The sequence below is a fragment of the Salvia miltiorrhiza genome, chromosome 3, assembly GCF_028751815.1.
Source record: "Salvia miltiorrhiza cultivar Shanhuang (shh) chromosome 3, IMPLAD_Smil_shh, whole genome shotgun sequence".
Lineage (NCBI taxonomy): Eukaryota > Viridiplantae > Streptophyta > Magnoliopsida > Lamiales > Lamiaceae > Salvia > Salvia miltiorrhiza.
In genome coordinates, this window is record NC_080389.1 from 6,932,793 (window position 1) to 6,954,772 (window position 21,980).

A 21,980-nucleotide genomic window follows, 5' to 3' on the forward strand; every position below is an offset into this window, starting at 1 on the left:
GCCCATATAAATCTGGGTGTATTCGTTTCAGACTTTTTAAAATCCATACAAATCTAGGTGTATTCGTTATTCCATTGACTTAAAATCCGGAATGACTTTCATGGATTTCATCCAAAAAATACACACGACGAAATCCGGCCAAGAACCGCGATAATTGAAATCCATGAAGTTTTAAGCGAGCGCTGAGTTCCAGCGCCCTCGGCCAAAAAGCCAGTGAGCGCCGGAACTCAGCACTCGTTGAGAAAGTCCAGCGCGCGCTGGGTTTGAGCGGGCGCTGGGTTCCCAGCGGCCGCTGGGTTGCCGCGGTCGCTGGGCCCAGGCAGCCCAGCCCATCCACGCTTTTAAATACACCTCTTCGGTTTTTTTCCCCTCATTCCACAGACGCCTACAATAGACTTCAAAAAGAAGACAAGTTTAGGGTTCTATATTAGCTTTTAGCCAGGTATTTTTTCATAAATTTTATATCTTCATATTATTTTAATTATGCAATTTTTCTATAGCATGAATCTTGTACCTTTATAAATTGTTAGCAACTGTATGCTGTGTTTCTATTGCATGTGAGTTGATTTCAGTTTTTTGTTGATGTTTTTTATTTTTTATTTTTATTCATTGATATAGTACTGTATCTGTATTTATTTTCGGTGTCTAGTAATATTATTATGGGAGACTCTCAACCACAAGATTCATAAAAAAGGGCAGTGTATGAAACATGGACAAAGGAACAAAAGTCGGCGAAATTGAGCTGCTAATCTCAGGAATCTGGACCTTCAACATCGATCCGAACAACAACAGCCGATTAATCGACTTCGAGAATTTGCAGTCGCTGCCGCCGCCGCTCCGATCGTCGACGATCGAGTCAATTAGGGTGAGCCTGATCGATTTGTTGGCAGCGGCAAAGTCGTGGTGGGTATTGGTGGCGGACGGAGGCTAAAGTCACGGCGGGGCGTTAAGCAGGAGATGGCGGAGGCGACGAGGCCAGGGCGGCGGCGCATGAACTAGAAGATGGCAGAGGCGACGAGGCCGGGGCAGAGACGACGAGGCCGGGGGCGAACCAGGAGATGGCGGAGATGACGAGGCCTAGGCGGCGGCGCTTGGCCGGCGATTTGAGCTCGAAGGGATGGAGGGAGAGAGAGAGAGAGAGCGAGAGAGAGAGAGAGAGAGAGAGAGAGAAAAGGGGGGAAGGGAGTGGAGAGAGAAGAGAAGAGAATGAGAGAGGAGAAAGATGAGTACTTGGAGAGAAAGAGAGAGTACATATTTTTAAAGGAGGGTATTTCTGTCTTTTCAATCAAAAAGCGGATAGTTTTTATTATTTTTATCTTAGTGCACAATTTTTATCTTTACAATATGAAAGTGGATAGTTTTATATATTAACTCAAAAGTAATTATTAATATGTATGAAAATAATTATTGATATTTATAATTATTTCAAATAATTATTATTGTAAAAAAGCAAAAAACATTGTAATAAAGCAAGAAGAAAAAGAAGGAAAAAAAGAGGATTCACAGCAGATCTCTCAAAATTTTACTCATAAAAATACTCCTAAAGTCATCCCTAAATTATTTTTAAATTGCACGCAACAACTCTCCTATTTTTCATTATCTATTTTATAAATTTAGGATTAGATTTAAGGTGTGTAAATTTATGATTAAATTTTAGGGGTGTAAATTTTTTTGTGGGCCCAACTTAATATAGGTGATCTGTTGGATGATCATCTTATCTCACTTTTTATTATTTTAGCTCAAATTTAAAGTTAGGATTACTTTTGAAAAATATGCTGTGGATGATGGTGTGGTTATTGCCATTGCACCACACCACAATTTTGGTTTAGATACCAAAAGTTAATATATATGGATGCGTTAGATGCCTAAAATTTCTACATGACTAAAACTGATATATTAAATGATATAGTTTGATGTATATATAAATGACTTGGTATTAACTAGCTTAATTCTTCACTGAAAATTGACGATTGTGCCAAAAATATGAAACCACAACAATTAACAAGCAGAATTTCCAGTTCATGTGCAAAAAAATAAAATTAGGTGAAATTTGGTATATCTAGGCACCGTTGCCCCTCTTCACTCTTGTTAGCGACAGGAGAGACTAAACTTTCGACGTAGAGATTCGTTGGAAAGGAAGGTTTAAGTTTCTTGATCCGTGAAAGCACATCATCATCCTGTGCTGGATCGTCGAGCTCAAAAGTCGAACCACGAACTAGCCGAATCTCCACATCGTCGACTGCGCTAAATGGGGCTACGGATGGAAGAATTTCACAAGGCTCATAAACAACATCATCCGTCGCTTTCACCCAAGAATCCTGCTTCCTTACCCACACATCCGAATGCCCTCTCTTATAATTAGAACAAACCACGCTAAGGCACCCCTCATTGACGCTCAACGACAGCGTCGACTCACATGGCAGCTCCATCACTCCGAACTCCTCGCTCTTCAAGTCGAAGGTAGCAATGTTGGCAGCGTACCATCCGCCACTCTTCCTCAGCCAGTGAAGCTTCCCGCTCACAAACTCCGCCTTACCGCATATTAATTCCAAATCAAAATCAGGATGCTCAGATACTAGTTTCCATGAATTTGTGTTTGAGCAATAAAGTTTACCCACCATCCCTTTAGGACTAAACAAAACAACAAACACCTTGTGTGCATCGCTCGATTCGTCCCAACCGAATCCGTAAGAGACAATGGACCAACGCATATTATCCTTCACGAATTGTGGTAATTCCTTGGAGATTCTGGTAGCAGGATTCCACAATATAAAACGCCCTTTATGCAGAGACGGAGACAGGGGGGTGGCTGGTAGTGGCCACCGCCCCCCTCAAAATTTTAAATTTTTCTATGTATATATATGCATAAATATATAAATATATATATAAATGTTTATTTAAATATATATGTGTATACAATTTTTTAGTGGCCCATTCTATGATCGAGCCCAATATAATTTCTACTTAAAATTCAATTTAATAAGTTGAACTAAACAAATTTCATTTAATAAAATATAGTGAAACTTGGTTATACAAAAATTGATTTGCTTGTTATATTCACTCATATATACTTAAGGATAATTGTTTTATTTAAAACTATATAATCTATGAAAATATTGTTCATTATAATTATTACTATTATTATTATACTTGTCTTTTAATAGAAAATGCATGAAATGCCCAAAAAAAAATTTGTTTGTTATTTAGATTATGCTTGTCTTTTAATAAAAAAATGTCTAAAATATACGAAATGTTCAAAAAAAATTTGTAATGTATTGAAACTAATTTGTAATATATTGAAACTATATAATCTATAAAAATGTTGTTTGTTATTATTATTATTATGCTCGTATTTTAATAAAAAAAAATGCCTTAAATATACGGAAGTCCAAAAAAAATTTCTTAGGGGCTACCGCCCCCGAACCCCCGTAGTAAATTCAGCCCCCCCTGAACTTGATTCCTGGCTCCGTCCCTGCCTTTATGGAGATTAATGGAGCAGCAGACCAGCCCATTACAGCAACCCACGATAAGAACCGGGGACCTCGACAGTATATCATCGAACAAGTTCAGAGGCTTGTTCTTAACAAGCCTGTGATGGGCAAAAGATGCGTTTTTGGACGAAGTTTACAGGTGGGTTTTGATGAATCGGTCGCTTCCAATCAAACAACGCCATGATTTCGAAACGCATCGGAATTTCAAGAGCGATGCCACCGGAAGTCTTGACAGTATTTCTTCGACGATTTCTTTAGGAAAAAGGAGAGATAGCTCGCCGCCGTCGGTATCCATAGCTGACACGCAGAAGATAAGCGCTCTTCCTGCGAAGGAAGGAAAATATGCAAATATTATTTCAAAAACTAATCAAAACTTATCTCTTAAAACATCAAATTAACCTCCGTATTTAAAGGTTGAAACAAGCACTAAACTATTTCAACAAAACCAAAGCTAAATAGGAAAAAATATTAAAATTAAGAAAAGAGATATGCATCTGAAAATATATATTTACTATGTATCAAATACGTTCCGTCGAAACAAGCTATAAACTATTCTAACCCAATCAGGAAACCAAAACTAAATAGAATAAAATATTAAAAATAAGAAAGGGAATATGGTTGGATACGTGTGCCCCACACCAATAGCGCAGGCCGCGGCTCCGTTTGAAGTGATTTAACAACCTTATTCTAAAATTATTTCCAACAAACTTATTCGACACAATGTATAAAATTGCCAAATTGGTAAAAATTTTAGAGGCTGGCGATATTAATTAAGATATCGGTAAGATATACGATGGAAAAAATAAGATAAGAGGAGAGATAACTATAAGAAACTTATGAATCTAATTGGATATACCATAAGTAAAATAATGACAAAGATTTGTTAACAAATATAATCGGTTATGGAAAAAATTCAAATTATCAATTTAACCTTTTTCTCACAAAAACCAGAAAAAAAAAAAAAAAAGTTATACCTTTTCAAAGGCCTATAATTTGAGTGTATTTTTCGTAATTCTTGTTGTTCGAGCAAACTCACGCCAACTCCTCTACAAGAGAATAAGAAGCAGGCTGAATCTGCAGAAGCGCACCCCACGTTAACAAAGTAATCCGTCAATTGCGTGCACTCGCAGAAGACGGGATTGGAAACGCTTTATTAAGAGAAGACAAAGCAAAAGTATCTTGAGCAATCTGAGAAGAGAGCAATCTCGGAAGAGTGTTGCAGCCGCTCTTTTCTCTCCGAGGCCGTAGACGGAAATTATTTGTATTTGATGAGAAGAGACTAATTAAAGATAGTGATTTCCCACTCCCAAACCCCACGTTTCTGTTTACTATCTATCAACATAGGACCAAGTCTAGGGCATTCTATTTAACACTTGTAGCTTGCTACTTTTTCAGAAATCATTAACTTCCCCTATATATACGCACTTTTTGTAATTGTTGTTGCTGGCTTGATTACAAAATACTCCCTCCGTCCCAAGTAAGATGACACGTTTCTTTTCGGCACGGGAATGTAAATTAATGTGATAAAGTAGGGGAGAAGGTAATAAAGTGATAAAATAGGAGAGAGAAAGTGATAAAGTAGGAGAGAGAAAGTCATTAATTAACTTTGGTGTGGTATTTGATCTAATTAAGCTTATTTTATCTAATGTATTAGTTAGCTATATATATTGTTGTGTTGTCTTAGTAACTTGAATTGGTGATCTCCTAATGTTGTATTATATCTGCAGTTTGAGTTTTACTAAAATGAATATTAGATGTCTTTTTAGTGGATAAATAGTCTTACCGTGTAGGATAATGAGGTATTGAAATTGAATTATAAGAATGGATTGTGAGTTTAGGGTGCTTTTTATTAGTGTTTGTAACGTTGAATTATAAGAATAAAATCATTCTAAAAGGAAATTGATACAGTCTTGGCAGCTGTTCTATAAGGCAATTATGTTTATGGTGTGTTTTCGAATTTGCAGTATTTTAATCCCATCGCTGAGATAACGGCATTCCCCAGTTGCTCACTCTGCTACATCTAAAGAGAGTTGATATATATAACATACATTTATGTATATCAATAATTACATTTTGTTATGATAATATTTACTTCATCAAATAAATAAAAGTACAAATTCTAATTATTGTGAACAAATATAATCATTTTAAAATATTACTTTTTTTTATATTAATAGTTACTTTATATTATAATAATAATAATTACTACTTGAAAAAAACTTAACACAAACAAAAATTGTAAACCATAATAATTCAGAAATAAACAAAAAGTCATCCCCCAAAATTAAAGAAACACAACATTTGCCAAGATCCTCAAGATCCTCTTGTGATTTTGTGGGAGTCAGAGTAAAAAAAAACGAATTTAAATAGAATAGGGTTAAATTAACAAACAAATTACTTACATGCATTGAAGCAAGAGTTTAGAAAAAAAAAAAAGGATGGCCATCCTTGAAAATCCGTCCCCTGCAATACCACCAGAGTAGACGAAGTCGCTGACGGCGGCGATGCGGAGGATCTGGCCGTCCTTTTTGAGGACGAAGGAGATGTTGGAATATAAGTATATATAATGGAGAATTTATTTAATTGGTAGGAGGAAATTTAGAGAAATTGGTTGTGGACGTGTGTGTGCTTAAGAATTTGAGTGGGAGGATTGGAGTTTGCTAACACAATCTTTTCTTCAATTCACTTCCTTACTTCCTTCCTTCCTTACAATCCCAAAACATGGTTACATATTTATAGTGGTACATAGTAGTAGATAGATGATTCTAGAGTTCTCTCACCTATTATTTTCCTAACACTTCTCTAGAATTTTCTAGTTTTAGCTATTTCTTCTTAATTCTAACTTATTCTCAATTATTCTAGATCTTTCTCTTTTCTCTATCTCATTCTCAACTAATCTAGAATACTCTTTACAAAATATCTATTCAAATCAAGTTTATATTCCAACACTCCCCCTTAAACTTGATTTGTCTTTCTGAGCAAAACTCCGAACTTGACGAAATCCTTTCTCGACGAGCCTTCCTTTATATTTTTCAACTTCACCTTTGAGATTCTTCTTAACCTTATGCACCCACTTGACTCCAATGGCCTTGTGCCTTTCCGGTAGTGTCACGAGCTCACACGTATCATTCTTGTTTATAGCTTTGATCTCTTCGTCCATTGCAACTCGCCAATTTTCACTATTTGCTGCTTTAGGTTCATAATCAGCAGATAGGCAAAACAAGGTGAGATCTTCTAACCTTTCAGTGTCCTCATATATCTCGTCCAAATTCCTTGCTCGTGGTGTGGCTCTTTCATTTAAGAAAGATGGTGGCGAGTCTTCAGTAACTTGTATAGGTGAAGCTGGTGGAGTCACTAGCTCTTGCTGGACTTCTTCGACATGCTCGACAGGCCTTTCATCTTCGAATTGTGGGATGAAGGTGAAGTCACCACTGGGATTAAAATCCCACACTCCTTCTTCGTCGAACTCCACATCTCGACTTATCACTATTTTCTTGGTATTTGGATTATATAACTTATAACCTTTAGAGTTAGAGTCGTACCCGATAAAGATGAATGCTTCGCTTTTATCGTCGAGCTTCTTCCTTCTCTCATCCAGTACATGCACGTAGGCTTTGCTCCCAAATACCTTTAGGTGGGAAATTCCTGGCTTTCTCCCGCTCCAGGCTTCTTGTGGAGTCATTCCCCACACGCTCCTTGTCGGCGATCGGTTGGATAGGTACACCGCGCACGCCACTGCTTCCGCCCAAAACTCTTTAGGCAGATTCTTCGTCTTTAGCATGCTCCTCGCCATCTCCATGATTGTTCTGTTTTTTCTTTCCGCCACTCCGTTCTGTTGGGGGGATCTCGGAACTGTCAGGGGTCGCCGAATTCCATTTACTTCGCAAAATTCTTGAAACTCCCTTGACGTGAATTCTCCGCCTCGATCGGACCTCAGGGCCTTGATTTGTTGTCCGCTCTCCTTCTCGACGGCAGCTTTGAATTTCTTGAATGCATCAAATACTTCTGACTTCTGCTTCAAGAAATATACCCACGTTTTTCTAGAAAAATCATCAATGAATAGCAGAAAATAATTATTTTTACCCAGGGAGCTTGGATTTATTGGCCCACACACGTCAGCATGAATCAACTCCAGTGGCTTTTGAGCTCTTGAGCTTGACTCCTTTGGGAATGGCTTTCTGAACTGCTTCCCGAGTAGACAACCTTCGCAGAGTTGATCGGGATGTTTGATGGATGGTAGACCTCTCACCATCTCTTTCTTTGATAGCAACTCCAAGCCGCCAAAATTTAAGTGCCCAAACCGAAGATGCCACAACCAAGACTTATCTTGGTAACACGCTTTGAGGCATTTTGCCATGTCATTTCGAATATTCAATAAGAACATTCTATTTTTAGACATTGGCACCTTGGCAATAAGATTATTTTTGCCATCTCTTATTGAAAGGTTATAATCTCTCATGTGAATATCATAACCTTTCTCTAAGAGTTGTCCCAAACTCAAGATATTATTTTTCATATTGGGCACGTAATAAACGTTGGAAATAAATTCATGATTTCCATTCTTCAAGCGAATTAAAATTTTCCCTTTTCCTTTAACTGGAATTTTAGATTCATCACCAAAGGAGACGTTGCCACTTACCGACTCATCGAGCTCCACGAACATGTTTCTCTTCCCGCACATGTGGTTGCTTGCACCGGTGTCGAGGTACCACGTGTCATCTCTTCCAGCTTCTCCTTTATATGCCAGAAGCACACTACCAATATCTTGATTTGTACTTTCGGCGTAATTGGCCTTCTCTTCAATCCTTACTTTTTCACTTCTGCACTCGGAAGCATAGTGCCCAAATTTATGGCAATTATAACACTTTATCGAAGATTTATCGTACCTCGACTGCAGGTTGCTCCTCCCCCGACCACTTGTAAACTCATTTCTTTCACCATTGTTGACGAAGCCTCCTCGTCCTCGACCACGTCCACGTGCTCGGCCTCTGCCTCGATCTTGTCCTTGGCCACGCCCTCTCACGAATTGTCCAAGACCATTGCTCGAACCTTCTTCTTTATCTTTTGAGCTTACTTGCATTTTTAAAAGTTGCTCTGAAATTTCTTGCTTCTTCTTTTGCTTCTCCTCATATGCTTGCAACGATCCCAACAAGAGATCGATCGTCATCTCCTCCAAATTTTTAGTTTCTTCGATCGTTACCACAATGTGCTCAAACTTTGGGGTTAGTGACCGCAATATTTTCTCCATAATTCTTACATCCTCCAATTTTTCACCATTTCTTTTCATTTGATTAGAAACCGCCAAGACTCTTGAAAAATAATCCGAAATCGATTCGGACTCTTTCATATGTAAAGACTCAAACTCTCCTCTTAAAGTTTGAAGTCGTACCTTTTTTACTTGTTCCGCTCCTTTGCACGCGTTCTGGAGCTTCTCCCACGCTTCCTTGGCGGTGCTCGCGTTCGAGATTTTCTCGAAATCATCGTCCCCTAGCGCTTGATAAATGAGACAGAGAGCCTTCTTGTCTCTCTTTCTCGCGTCTCGCAATCTATCCTTTTGTTGTTGGGATAGTGCGGCCTCGTCCTGCGGCTCCTCGTAGCCGTTCTCCACGATCTCCCAAACGTCGTGGGCTCCCAATAGCGCCTTCATCTTGATGCTCCAATTGTCGAAGTTGCTCTTGTTGAGCATGGGGACTTGAAACGATTGTAGGTTGGCCATTCCACAGGTAGGATTTTATGGCTCGGATACCACTTTGTTGGAATATAAGTATATATAATGGAGAATTTATTTAATTGGTAGGAGGAAATTTAGAGAAATTGGTTGTGGACGTGTGTGTGCTTAAGAATTTGAGTGGGAGGATTGGAGTTTGCTAACACAATCTTTTCTTCAATTCACTTCCTTACTTCCTTCCTTCCTTACAATCCCAAAACATGGTTACATATTTATAGTGGTACATAGTAGTAGATAGATGATTCTAGAGTTCTCTCACCTATTATTTTCCTAACACTTCTCTAGAATTTTCTAGTTTTAGCTATTTCTTCTTAATTCTAACTTATTCTCAATTATTCTAGATCTTTCTCTTTTCTCTATCTCATTCTCAACTAATCTAGAATACTCTTTACAAAATATCTATTCAAATCAAGTTTATATTCCAACAGGAGATACAGCGGTAGGAGGCGGAGTCCGCATCGGCGACATGGAACCTTCGCCGGAAACGGAGATGAAGAGAGATGAGAGGTTGAGGAAACGAAATGACTAGATATTAGGGTTTGGATTGGGAAATGGATGCGAATCTGGAAATCGAATTCGGGTCGAGTAATCATTTTCAACCTTACAATGGATTCTATATAGTTTAGCGGTCAAAATTGATGAGAACTAACTTCAGCCGTATCAAGGGATTGTATATATATAAACAACTACATCAATTACATGAACAACAAACTACTTGTTATCTTGAATGACTTGAGCAATAAGATTAAACAACAACATAAATTACATGAATAAACTATGAAAGATTTTCGAGGTAAAGAATGTGAGAGGGTGATATCCAGTTGGGTCATCAATAAAACCATTATATGATGGTCTACATCACTAGGGAGCTGAGGTTCTATATATATAAAAACCAACTCAAGAAATAATCTCATCACATAAGAGAATAACCAATGTGCTTTACTTGTATAGAGACATGGAATTATTCACTCCATGATGGGTATGAATAAAAGCTTCAATTCTTAAGAAACAAAACACAACCATTTGTAATCAAATCAAACTATGTAAACATTAATGTTATCATCTTCTAAGATTATACTTCCATCTTTCATACATCTTCTGGCGAGACTAAACTTTCAACATAGACATATGAACTTAAACCCGCAGAAGCCTCGGGAATGCGGAACACATTATGAACATTGTAAACCAACAAAGTGGATCCACAATCTACCAAAATCTTTCCATTTAGACGTACCAATGGTGGTTGAAGCAGCTCATTAAGATGAGAAAGAGTCGCCACTTCCTCCCAAGCCTCCTTCATAACCCAAACTCTAGAAATTCCAGGATAGTAATATAATAAAGGACTATAGTATATCACGCAAAGGCAGCCATCAAGCACACCCACAATATATTTTTCATTGTAAATCTCTTTATGATGAAAGGGAAGCTCAATCTTTCCAAACACCTCACTCTTCAAGTCCAAGAAAATAATATCTTTCTGATCATCTTCCGTCTTCCGCCAGTAAAGCTTCCCACCTGCAAACCACCCCCTTATCCAACATGAAAGTAAATCATCGCAAAACTCAATTGTTTTCCATGATTTTGTCTTTGAACTATAAACTTTGCCAACTCTTTCCCACTCGTCATTATCAATTATATCAACCAAAAGCACAAACACCTTATATTCACCACTCGATTCAACCCAACCGAACCCCAAATTCAAAACATAACTGGGACTAGAAATTTCTAGCAGTTTCTTGGAGATTCTAGTGGATGGGTTCCACAACTCAATTCTTCTTCTTGGTTCGTCGAGAATGCAGAGCAGCCCATTATAGCAGCCCAAAGTTAGAGATGGCATCAATGTAGTATTCGTTGGGTGAGGTAAAGGAGATGGAGAGACACGTGAACTCAACAACGACTGCAGAGAACATTGCACACACCTACCAAATGTTTCCTTCTGTAAAAAGACCCTTTGATGGGGGAAAGATGGGTTTTTTATTGAATTTTGATGATGCGTTTTGATGAAGCGTTCGCAGCCAATTAAAGAGCCCCATGATTTCGAAACGCACCTCAATCTCAACAGTGATTGCACTGGCAATCTTGACAGTACTTCTTCAATGATTGCTTCCGGAAGATGGAGAGATTGCTGATTTCTTCTTCTTCTTCGTCCTCTTCTTCCTCTTCTTCTTCTTCTTCTTACTCTTCTTCTTCTTCTGCCTATTCTAGCACTTCTTGAAAGAAATTGTTGAACTTTCTTCTCATTCTTCATCTATGTTAAAGTTTCCATGACAATAATGAAATCAAAATAACGAAGAAGAATAGCAAATTAACTATGAGCTGGTGGTTACCTTAGCAAGACCAAAACCGGCGGAAATTAAGGAAGATGATGGTACGGGTGTGGTGGCGTCACATGGCGATGGTGTTGTTGACTACTGCTTTCGATCTCCACTGCCAAATCTTCAATATATGTTTCGAGGGTTTCTGTATTTGAAGAGGCGAGGGTTTTAGGTTTTTGTATTTCCAACAAATAGTTTTATATGGCTTTCGGGGAATCAGAGAGATTGGGCTCAATCTTATATTTCCAACTAACTTATTCGACACAATCTATACAATCTATAATATCGGTTTTAAAAAAAAAATCGTCATTTTAAAAGTGATTTAGCAAAACGTGATTTAACTTTGTGCTTGAGATAATCGCGGATTTATAGTCAATTTTATACAGTTTTTATCCTTATTTCCTGAAAAGAAAATTAAAAAAACTTTTATATTTACTAAAATCGAGATAATATATAGTACTTTTTGATGTAGTTTGCAACAATAATATTCAATCTAATTAAGATAGGAAGATAGTATGGATTGAGTCCGATCCGACTTATGTGGTCGAGGTATTGGTGGATGGGCCTAGGAATGGCAATTGGGTATGACGGACACGGATAGTGGCTATCCATACACATAGTCACGAACTAAATGGATAATGGATTTCAACCACAAAACTATCCGAGGATATTAAATGCTATCCAAACCCGCTATCCGTCGGATACCCACTACCCGCCACCCATCGAATATCCGCCACCCGTTCTCCAACAGATACCCGTGAAACATAATTTAAATATAAATTAATAACAAATTTAACATAAAAAAAATTACTACAAATCATATAGTTCAAATCCACATCTTGCATCGATGTTCAAATTCACAATTGACAAAATTTAATTAAATCCAAAGTTAATATCCAAATTCATCAACTAAAATTTAAAATTCAACAAAGTTATACTCCCTCCGTTCCTAAAATAAATTCATCTTTTTCCATTTTGTGACGTCCCCAAATAACTTCCTCTTTCTTTCTTTCCATTTTTGGACACCTACCCCACCACTAATAATAATTTATTTATTCTTACTTTTCACTTTTCACCACTTCCAATACTAATTATAACACTTTTCACAACTTCCAATAATAATTATATCCCTTTTTCTCCACTATCAATACACTTTACAACTTTTTATTAAAACTCGTGCCGTCCCAAAAGAGGAAGTCGTTTCAGGGACGAAGGGAGTATTATTCCTCAACAATTGAAATAGAGCAATCCTCGTTTCAGGGACGAAGGGACTATTCATTACAGTCGTACCAATCATTGACTAGTGCTACTAGTTGAAACGGCTCGTGCGAGTCGTACCAACCATTGACTGATGCTACTAGTAGATACGATATGGCAACAACTTTGTTCGCATTTACTCTGGAGGCAATTTTGTTCAAATTTCATAAAATTGGCTACAATTTATTGAAATTAAGTTGACAACCACCTTTTAATTTTCACTATATATATATAATGAGACTCAAATTTTGCATCTGAAATTTATATTATTTTTGAAATGATCAGCCAAAAGAAACACCACAGACAAAAACCACGAGAGACAATAAATCCAACAAACATACCTCTATATATGAGCAAAAACAATCCAAGATCAATCAAACATATCTCTGTAGAAATAAAGAGGAGCAACACATGCCCTCGTGCTCTCACCTCTCAAAGAAATATCACAGGGAAACAAAACACAAACACAAGATCCTTCAAACCTTTTTGCGAAAGACCGGGGAGACTAAACTTTCAACGTAGATATTCGCTGCTAAGGAACTTGTGATTATGTTGAACAGAGGAAGCACATCCTCTTTTACAAGATTAAGATTTTGAACCGATATAACCGATCCACGGATTAGCCCAATCTTTACCTCTAGGCATTTGAAAACAGTTGGAAAGAGTAGGTAACTTTGATAAGGTTCATAGACAAGAACATCCATCACTTTCACCCAAGAATCCTCTTTCATAACCCACGCATCAAAGTGTGTTTTATTATAAGTGACTACACAAAGGCGACCCTCGAGCACGCCCAACCTCACCCATGAATCACATGGACATGGCACCTCCATCTTTCCAAACTCCTCACTCTTCAAATCAAATGTAACAATATTCATTCCACCATTCTTCTCCCAATAATGCCAATGAAGCTTTCCACTAGCGAACTGCCCCTCACCATATACGTTATCATCCTCCCAATCCTCTACTGTCTTCCATGAATTTGTCTTCGAGCTATAAACTTTGCACATACTCTCGTGAAGTCTGCTAGCAAAAACGGCAAACACCTTGTATGCACCACTCGATTCATCCCAACCGAACCCATATTTGTAAACGGACGAGGTTCTATCTCCATTCTCTATCACTATTTCCGGTAATTTGTTGGAGATTCCAGTGGCCGGATTCCACAAGAAAAAACTTTGTTTCTGGAGAAAACAGACCAGCCCATTACAGCACCCCACCATATCAGCGATCTCCGACCAATTTACAAATTCGGGAGAATCATAGGTAAGAATCCCCCTGTGATGGGCAAGAGCTGCGTTTTTTGATGAATTTTGGAGGTGGGTTTTGATGAATCGATCGCTGCCAATCAAAGAGCGCCATGACTTCGAAACGCACCTAAATTTCAGGAGTGATTTCACCGTAAGTCTTGACAGTATTTCTTCGATGGTTTCTTCAGGCAGAAAAAGGAGAGATAGTTTGCTGCGTTTGCTATCCATTGTCCGCGGCGACTCAATTTTGCTACCATTTGATTTTTAGCTGTATTTTATAGGTTTGTAATTTGGAGTTTTTGTTTTTCAATCAAGATTCAAAGTCCCGATCAAAATCGGACTGACCTATGTTGTTGTCCTCTCCTTTTCTTTTTCTTTTTTGTAATTTAATTAAGGTATATAATTACTTTTTATCATCTAATTTCTGTTTTATTAGTTAATAATTAATTTTTCAGAGTTGATAGTATATAATTTCCTTTTTCATTTTTTTGAAATAAAAAGTATAATTTTAAGTTTTTCCATAAAATATTATTAACATAATGACACATAAAAATATATTGGGACACTAGATGACGCTACCCGTTTTTGCCCCTCTCGTAGAATATTTTTTATGATTCCTATGCGATTATTTACTAATGCTGTATATCTTTATATATATATATATGAAAAATATTTTAATTTTCAACGAAATTATACTATGACTTGTACGTAACAATTGTAATATAGTTAGGAGCAACAATCTACACAATACAAATTATATAAAAACTATGTAAGCATCCTTTCAGACATTATACGTTGCATATACAAAGCGCACATTAAACCAAAAGCTAAAATGTCGTCAACATGGTGTAATAGAGCCAAAAGTCATAGATAGAAAATTGTACAAAGTACGTACAAAAGTTGCTTCAAAGTCTCATAAAATCATTCACTTCATTAGTTCAATATTCTTCGCTTGATTGTTCTGTCATTCCTTGACTTGAGTGTTGGTGTTAGTGGAACTATTTTGCTTAAAACAGTGATGGTAATTATAATAACAATTAGTTAATTGCATAATACTCCCTCCATCCCAATGATAATGACTCACTTTCTTTTTTTGTCTGTCCCATTGATAATGGTCCGTTCCATAAAAGGAAACCATTTTCTCTCACAAAAAGTTGTGCTCCTCCACTTTCTATCACTTTTATACTTACATCACTCTTCTTCTTAATAACCGTGCCAAAAAATAATGTGTCATTATCAATGGGACGGAGAGAGTATCATGTACCGTTGATGACTTGATTCGGAACTATTAACACTATTGTCTCGTGTAGAATACTCACCTTTATTATGCCCGACAACATTCGCTGGAACCAGAGATGAGAGCGTGCGTGTGTGTTTTCTGAAAATTGAGAGAGAAAGAGAGAGGACGATATAAGAGATAGAAAAGGGGAGGAGACGAAATGAATGCTTGAAATTAATGCTTAAGAATGTGTATTGGGTCGTGTCAGGTCGGGTCGGGGCGCGGATCGGTGCGGGTCGGAAACATTCAACTGGTCTGACACAAGAATTTGCCATGATTTTTTTATTTTTATTTTTTCAAATTAAACGCCCCTTCAGAATTTATATGTTAGTTTAATTCTGTAATCGAAGTATGGTTTATAATTATTTTTATCATCTGATTTCACTTTTTATTAGTTAGTAATTCATTATCATGATTGATAGTATATAATTCCATTTCTTCTTTAATTTTTTCAAATAAAAAGTATAATTCATAATATCATAATAAATTTATTTTTATAAAAGAAATTCTATTAACATAATAGATATAATTTTGAGACACTAGATCCTACCCGTATTTTCCCCTCTCGTTGATTTTTTTTGATGATTTCTATGCTATCATTTTGCATATTCCTTTTCTTATTTTTAATTAATATATATTTTATCATATTTAGTTTTGGTATCCTTGTTGTGTTAGAACATAGAATAGTTTTAGGGTTTGTTTCGACCTTTACATCCGGATCCGGGGCGTATCTGATGCATATCTCTTGTGGAGAGTTGGCCCAATGATCTTTAATTCCCCAGCCCAAATCTGTTACCCGGCCCATTTCAACAAACCCTAGCCCACTATCCCATCTGCGCCGCTTCATCTTTTTTCCGCCGCCCGTCTCCTCGATCCCCACCTCCGACTTCAATGCTCCTCCCTCCTTCCCAATGACCTCCACTCCTTTTTATCCATGCTGCAAGTCTTTCAATCGTAAGGAAGTTTCCACACCGTCTGAAATAGAAGGCTCTGCTATTCCTTCTTGAAGTGTCACCGGATTCCTGTTCGTGGTTTCCTGATTGGTGACTGTGGGTGTGAACTTCGCTTCGATTGAGTGCTTGTATCACCGGATTCCTGTCCATCGGTTTCCTAGTTTGGTGATACTTTGTGAGTGTGCAAGCCATCGGAATCCTGTCCATCGGATTCCTGCTGCTGGTGGCTGTGCAATCGAGATTGGGGTGCTGATCTGTATCTCCTGTTTCCTTTGAACCGTGATCATTGAGCTGCTGGAAGGGCCCTGCCTACTGTGGGAAAATCTGAGCCAAAGTGTCCCGAGGACACCTTTTCCCCTTCTCTAACTCTCCTTGTTTCTCTTTCCTCTGACTTTCCCTTATTTCTCTTTTACTTGCTGCTTGTCTTTGTGTGTTGCAGAGAAGTGAAGAAGAAGCAGCGAGATCGAAGGAATGGCGCCAGCGGAGCCGAGGCCAGAGGAATCGAGGCGTCAGTGGAGTCCAGCGCAGCGGAGTCCAGTGCAGCAGAGTCCAGCGGAGCGGAGTCCAGCCCAGCGGAGCCGAGTCCAGTCCAGCGGAGTCGGAGGCGCCAGAGAATTCGCGGCGAGCAGGGAAGTCACCCCGAGCAGAGAATTCGCGGCGAGCAGGGAAGTCGCCCCAAGCAGAGGAATCGCGGCGAGCAGGGAAGTCGCCCCGAGCAGAGAATTCGCGGCGAGCAGGGAAGTCGCCCCGAGCAGGGAAGATCAAGTGCTTGAGCACGAGTGGGGGAGACAGGAGGTTCAGGAACCAAGTGGTGTAACCCTGGCTAGGCGAAGATACCCAACAGTGGTATCAGAGCCACGGTGACCTAGCCAGGGCACCCTCCGAACAGATCTTACCCACCCCGCCGCCCCTTGGCTGTGCCGATTCACTCCCGACGAGCAAGGATTGTGGTAAGTCTGGATTTTCCCCTACCTGGGAATGCAGCTCTGGTAAATTGGCTTAAACACTTGAAACACCTAGATTCTAGGGTTGGTGTTGTTGCTGTTGTTTGTGTTTTGCTTGTTGAAGATCTTGGTATCTTGCGATCCTGTTTTCTTTTGTGCTTCCGCGTGTTGTCTGAAATCTTGATAAACCTTTGGCATTCCAAGCCGAGTTAGATCTCCCTTGTTTTGGTCCAGTTCGTCTGGATTCCCCTGTGGGTCTCCTCGTGCGAGTATCCTGGAAAACAAGGGAGAGAGGGGTTTATCTAGATTGGCTGTGTGTGCCTTTTGTTGTGTTTTCTTGCTTGCTGCATCTGCATAATCATGAACAACATGCATATTGTGCCATTTAATGGCAGGGATGATTTCCAGGATTGGAAAATCAAAATTGAGTGCATTCTTGTAAAAGAAAAGGTTAATAAGGCTATTGTGAACAGATATGATGAAAATACTGCTGATGAGAAACTAAGGGATCTAAACGATAATGCAAGGGCAACAATTCTGTTAAACTTGAGTAGTTCTGTGGTAAGAAATGTGTCTCACCATAAGAGTGCTAAAGATTTGTGGGATGATTTGAACTCCATATATGCTGCACCTACTGAAGTGTCAACTTGGTCTTTGCAAAATCAATTTATGTAATTTCAAATGGATTCTTCAAAGGATGTTGATACTAACATGGATGTTTTCAATAAACTGTTGCATGATTTAAAACTTGCTGGAGATGACTCCATTGAGAAATATGCTCCCCAAATCCTTTTAAACTCTATACCTGAGCCTTTTGCTGAGGTAAAATCTGCTTTGAAGTATGGTGGGTCAAAAGTTACTTGTGATATGATTGTGAATGGCCTTAAGTCTAAAGAGAGTGAACTGAAATTGATTAAGTCAAAGCCACTGCATGGTGAGGTCATGTTTGTTAACAAAGAAAAAAGGGGGTTTGATCAAAAGCCCAAAAAGCTTTGTTGGAATTGTGGTAAGCCTGGTCATTTTTCAAATAGGTGTAGACTGCCTAAGAAAAACAAGAGCTTTGTTCTTAATGAACCTGAACAGCATGCTAACAATGTGTTTGAAGATGATGGTGTCTACATGGTGCATGAACCTGATTTTTAGTACATCAACCATTCTAATGTTGTGTCTAAATCTGTGAATTCCAATGAATGGCTAATTGACTCCGGCTGCACCTTCCATGTCACTCCTTTTGCGCATATGTTTCATAACTTACAGCATGTTAAGTCTGGGCATATTGCTTTAGCTGATGGTCAAAATTGTGATATCTTGGGTAAGGGTGATGTCTGCTTGAAGTTTGAAAATGGCAGTTTGCTTACCTTGAATGATGTTAGATATGTGCCAAAGTTGGAGTTTAGCTTGCTATCTGTGTCTAAACTTGCTGACCAGATGTTAAATGGCTCTGTGAATCACTTGAGATTTCAATTTGAGAAGGATTCTGTGGTGTAGTTTTCTGCACCAAGAAAAGGTGATTTATATGCTGTTTGTGCTGAGTCAGTCCCTTGCTTACTTGAATCCTCACATTCTGCTGCTCCAAGTGAGGTGGAGAATGTGAATGTTGTTAATCAAAGCATGTATGAGCTTGTGTTTACCCCCACTGTTCCTTTTGAGGTGGATCATCAACCCAACATGCATGCTGAACCAGAAAACTTGCTTGAGCCTGTTATGAATGAACCTACTAATAATGAAACTTGGACACTAGTGGTAAAGCTTACTGAATGTTCTGTTGTTGAGTCCAAATTGTTGATTAAAGTCAAGCATGAAACTGAGATTGTGAGATACAAAACTAGACTTATTGCTTACACTACAAGAATTCAGTTGATAGACAACAAAATATAGACAACATGCTTTAAAACCTGTTGTCTATACGTTCATAGACAACGGGTCTATCAGCGAGAATTTAGATGACGGGCTTTAAAATTCGTTGTCTATTATGCCTATAGACAACTGTTCTGCAAAACCCGTTGTCTATTTGAGGCGGTCATAGACAACGGCCCAGAAAACCGTTGTCCATCATATTGATAGACAACGGGTTTCTGGGCCGTTGTCTATGACCGCCTCAAATAGACAACGGTTTTTGCAGAAACGTTGTCTATAGGCATAATAGACAACCTTTTTTTTTTAGGTTGTCTATGAAATAATAGACAACGGATATTTTTAAGTTGTGTAAAATTACAATTTTTTCCTTAGCCCTAATTTCAATCCTCTTTCTACTTTTTTTTGCACAAAGTTTGGAAGCTCCAGCCCACCTTCCCCACGACACCACCGGTGCCCAAGCTCCAGCCACCGTCGCCCCAAGCCACCCACCACCGTTCAGCCCCATCCTTCATCACCGGCGTAATATTGGAAGAGATTCGTTGTCCAGTGAGTGGCGGAAACTCTCGCCACTCACCAGAATCTATTCCGGCCGTTTATTGCTCATCGACGGAGAGTCCTAGCTTCGGCCGCCTATTTCCTTGCGTCGTCGCCGATTCCTGCACTCGGCCGCCTAGCTTCGGCCGCCTATTTCCTTGCGTCATCGCCGATTCCTGCACTCGGCCGCCTATTTCCTTGCCTCGTCGTCGATTCCCGTCCACAGCCGCCGCATTCCCCTAAAATTGCGATCTAACAGTTAGCTGCCATATCCAAGCCGGAGCTGCCGGTCAGAATCTCTCACTTCTGTTCTTCTTCCACTCTTTCCTCTTTTTAATTTCATTGATTTTGGGATGGGAATTCGTGACAGAGTTTCCTTTTGTTGTGCTTTGAAAAAAATTATGTGAGGGTATGTTTTAGGGGTACGAGCAATTTCTTACATTCCTGATCAAATTGGTTTGATTAGATGAGACTTTTCGTGATTTGGTTGTTTTGGGGATTCAAAGTAGTAATTTTAGCTAGCTCTAACTATGGAGGTTTTAGCACCAAATATACAAGGTTTTTGTTTTGGGGCCAGATAAGCAGTTTATCCTTTCACTTTTTCCCATGAATTGCAAACCCGAAGAAGCTTATTTATTTGTTGCATCAAGAAAATGGATATACTAATAATGATAGCAAGCTGTTTAGCCAATTTGATGCTTGTTCAACCTGCATTATTAATTAACTGAAACTTGATTGAATTAGAATGTTCGCTTCAGTTGTGAGATTGATTATAGCAGTTTGTTTGATGCTTGTGCTGCTTGTGCAAAGTAATTGAAACATGAAGCCTTGAAATCTTATCAGCCAGCTTGGCCATCTATTATCTGTGAAGCCGTACAGCCTGATCACTATTTCTTTTAACTAATTCTAGCTCGTTCTTGGCTTAACTGGAGACCACCTGGAAGCTTTTTTGTATTCTTTTCAGGATGACTTTCACTATCATTAGTGACACGCATGTTATATATATCCTTTTAAGCTGTAATTGATAGAGAACACAAGCAATCAAAAGATAGGAATTTGCTTTATCTGGTTTTTAAGTGCAACTGGTACAGCCGGCATCTCAGAAGGCGTACAAGGCAAAACCGCTTCTAAAGCAACTGAAATTATAATTACATACAAGATGGATGTGCAATGTTGCTGTTGTTTTTGCATGTCTTATTATAACCATTATGTTCATTGTACCTGTTTTCATAGCCCAAGGGCTTGCTAATTTGGCTCAGTTGGAGACCATGCTACCCTTTTTGAGCGGCATATTAAGGATGTAAGTTATTTTGTCGAAATTAAAATTCTTAAACCCGAGTTATCTTTTGACAAAATCAATAACGTGTTAAAATACTGATCCAGACAGTACAAACTTATAAACTTTTATGTGTATGCCTGATGGCTATCGATTATGAATATAATGACAGTTTATCCAAGCTTTTAGTATTATGACATGAAATCTTATGTGCCAAATGAATGCAGGAAAATCGTTACCCAAGTGGTTACAGGATTTCTTCCGAGTCTCATCCTTGAGATGTTTTTAGTTTTAGTGCCACCAGTCATGATCATGCTTTCTTCCATTCAAGGACACGTTGCCCTTAGCCAGATTGAGAAAAGTGCATGTATCAAAATGGTATGGTTCACCGTATGGAACATCTTCTTTGCCAATGTGCTATCCGGATCAGCGCTATACAAGTTTAACCTTCTTCTGGAGCCTAAAAAAATTCCTGAACTATTAGTCGTGGTTGTTCCTGGACAGGTATTTTTCATTTTGACTGTTAGCATGATAGCATCTCATACTTCTAATTACATATATTCTGAAACTCTGATTCCTTGTATAAGAATTCATTAGAGTTTTGATTATTTTGTGTAAGAATTCTGTTTCGTTTTAATGAGGTGACTTTTGTAGAGATGTTCTGAGTTCTTTCATGTTGATGAAGTTGAATTTCTTTGTAGGCCCTTCTTAACTTTTTTCTGTGAAAAGATTCTATGATCAAATCTTCCTACTTCAAATGCTTATGTATATTGAGTGAGAGATTCCATGTGAAAACAAATCCATTGCAGAGAAACAAATATGTAAAAATCTTATGACTTTTCAATGCTAGTTAACCTACACAATCTTTTTGTCAATGTACATGAATTCTATCAAGGATCGTTGTAGCTTAAGTGGTGTGGAGTCAGCGTGAAAGTGACCAAGAGAGGAAATAATAATTTCCCATATTTTCGTTCCTTCAACTATATAATTGTTTGTCAGCATGTCTTCGTGTCTGTTTTAGTGTGGGTGTATAAACTAGGGAACACACCTTTTCTTTTCAAAATCTTATTATAGATGTAATTGACTCTACACATAA

The 21,980-nt window shown here is 38.4% G+C and overlaps 4 protein-coding genes across 5 annotated transcripts; 1 reads left to right on the forward strand and 3 right to left on the reverse strand.

The window, feature by feature from the left end:
• Positions 1–2,039: 2,039 nt before the first annotated feature.
• LOC131018228 (F-box/kelch-repeat protein At3g23880-like) lies at positions 2,040–2,711 on the reverse strand. Its single transcript, XM_057946952.1, has one exon. The coding sequence runs from the start codon at positions 2,709–2,711 to the stop codon at positions 2,040–2,042; it is 672 nt and encodes a 223-aa protein (XP_057802935.1).
• A 726-nt stretch (positions 2,712–3,437) lies between these two features.
• Positions 3,438–11,769, reverse strand: LOC131017266 (F-box/kelch-repeat protein At3g23880-like). 2 transcript variants are annotated; one of them, XR_009099515.1, is made up of 2 exons: positions 11,547–11,769; positions 3,438–3,788 (listed from the first exon to the last, which is right to left on the reverse strand). XR_009099515.1 is itself a non-coding variant. In XM_057945998.1 (2 exons), exon 2 carries the CDS (start codon positions 11,465–11,467, stop codon positions 10,307–10,309), a length of 1,161 nt encoding a protein of 386 aa, XP_057801981.1. In that variant the 5' UTR covers positions 11,547–11,769; the 3' UTR covers positions 10,224–10,306. The 2 variants fall into 2 exon arrangements, 1 of the variants encoding a protein (XP_057801981.1); XM_057945998.1 differs by lacking the exon at positions 3,438–3,788 and adding an exon at positions 10,224–11,467.
• Positions 11,770–13,116: 1,347 nt separating this feature from the next.
• On the reverse strand, positions 13,117–14,372 carry LOC131017267 (F-box/kelch-repeat protein At3g23880-like). The gene has a single exon (XM_057945999.1). It carries the CDS (start codon positions 14,267–14,269, stop codon positions 13,268–13,270), a length of 1,002 nt encoding a protein of 333 aa, XP_057801982.1. The 5' UTR covers positions 14,270–14,372; the 3' UTR covers positions 13,117–13,267.
• A 6,402-nt stretch (positions 14,373–20,774) lies between these two features.
• LOC131018229 (CSC1-like protein HYP1) lies at positions 20,775–21,609 on the forward strand. The gene is made up of 3 exons (XM_057946953.1): positions 20,775–20,908; positions 21,112–21,388; positions 21,586–21,609. Exons 1-3 carry the CDS (start codon positions 20,817–20,819, stop codon positions 21,607–21,609), a joined length of 393 nt encoding a protein of 130 aa, XP_057802936.1. The 5' UTR covers positions 20,775–20,816.
• Positions 21,610–21,980: the final 371 nt, after the last annotated feature.

Excerpts from the sequence above, each read along its gene's own strand:
- LOC131018228 (XM_057946952.1), bottom strand. The coding sequence starts at position 2,711 with ATGCGTTGGTCCATTGTCTCTTACGGATTCGGTTGGGACGAATCGAGC.
- LOC131017266 (XM_057945998.1), bottom strand. The coding sequence starts at position 11,467 with ATGAAGAATGAGAAGAAAGTTCAACAATTTCTTTCAAGAAGTGCTAGA.
- LOC131017267 (XM_057945999.1), bottom strand. The coding sequence starts at position 14,269 with ATGGATAGCAAACGCAGCAAACTATCTCTCCTTTTTCTGCCTGAAGAA.
- LOC131018229 (XM_057946953.1), top strand. The coding sequence starts at position 20,817 with ATGTTCATTGTACCTGTTTTCATAGCCCAAGGGCTTGCTAATTTGGCT. Across the intron at positions 20,909-21,111 it reads TTGAGCGGCATATTAAGGAT|GAAAATCGTTACCCAAGTGG; the intron begins GTAAGTTATTTT and ends AAATGAATGCAG. Across the intron at positions 21,389-21,585 it reads TCGTGGTTGTTCCTGGACAG|GCCCTTCTTAACTTTTTTCT; the intron begins GTATTTTTCATT and ends ATTTCTTTGTAG.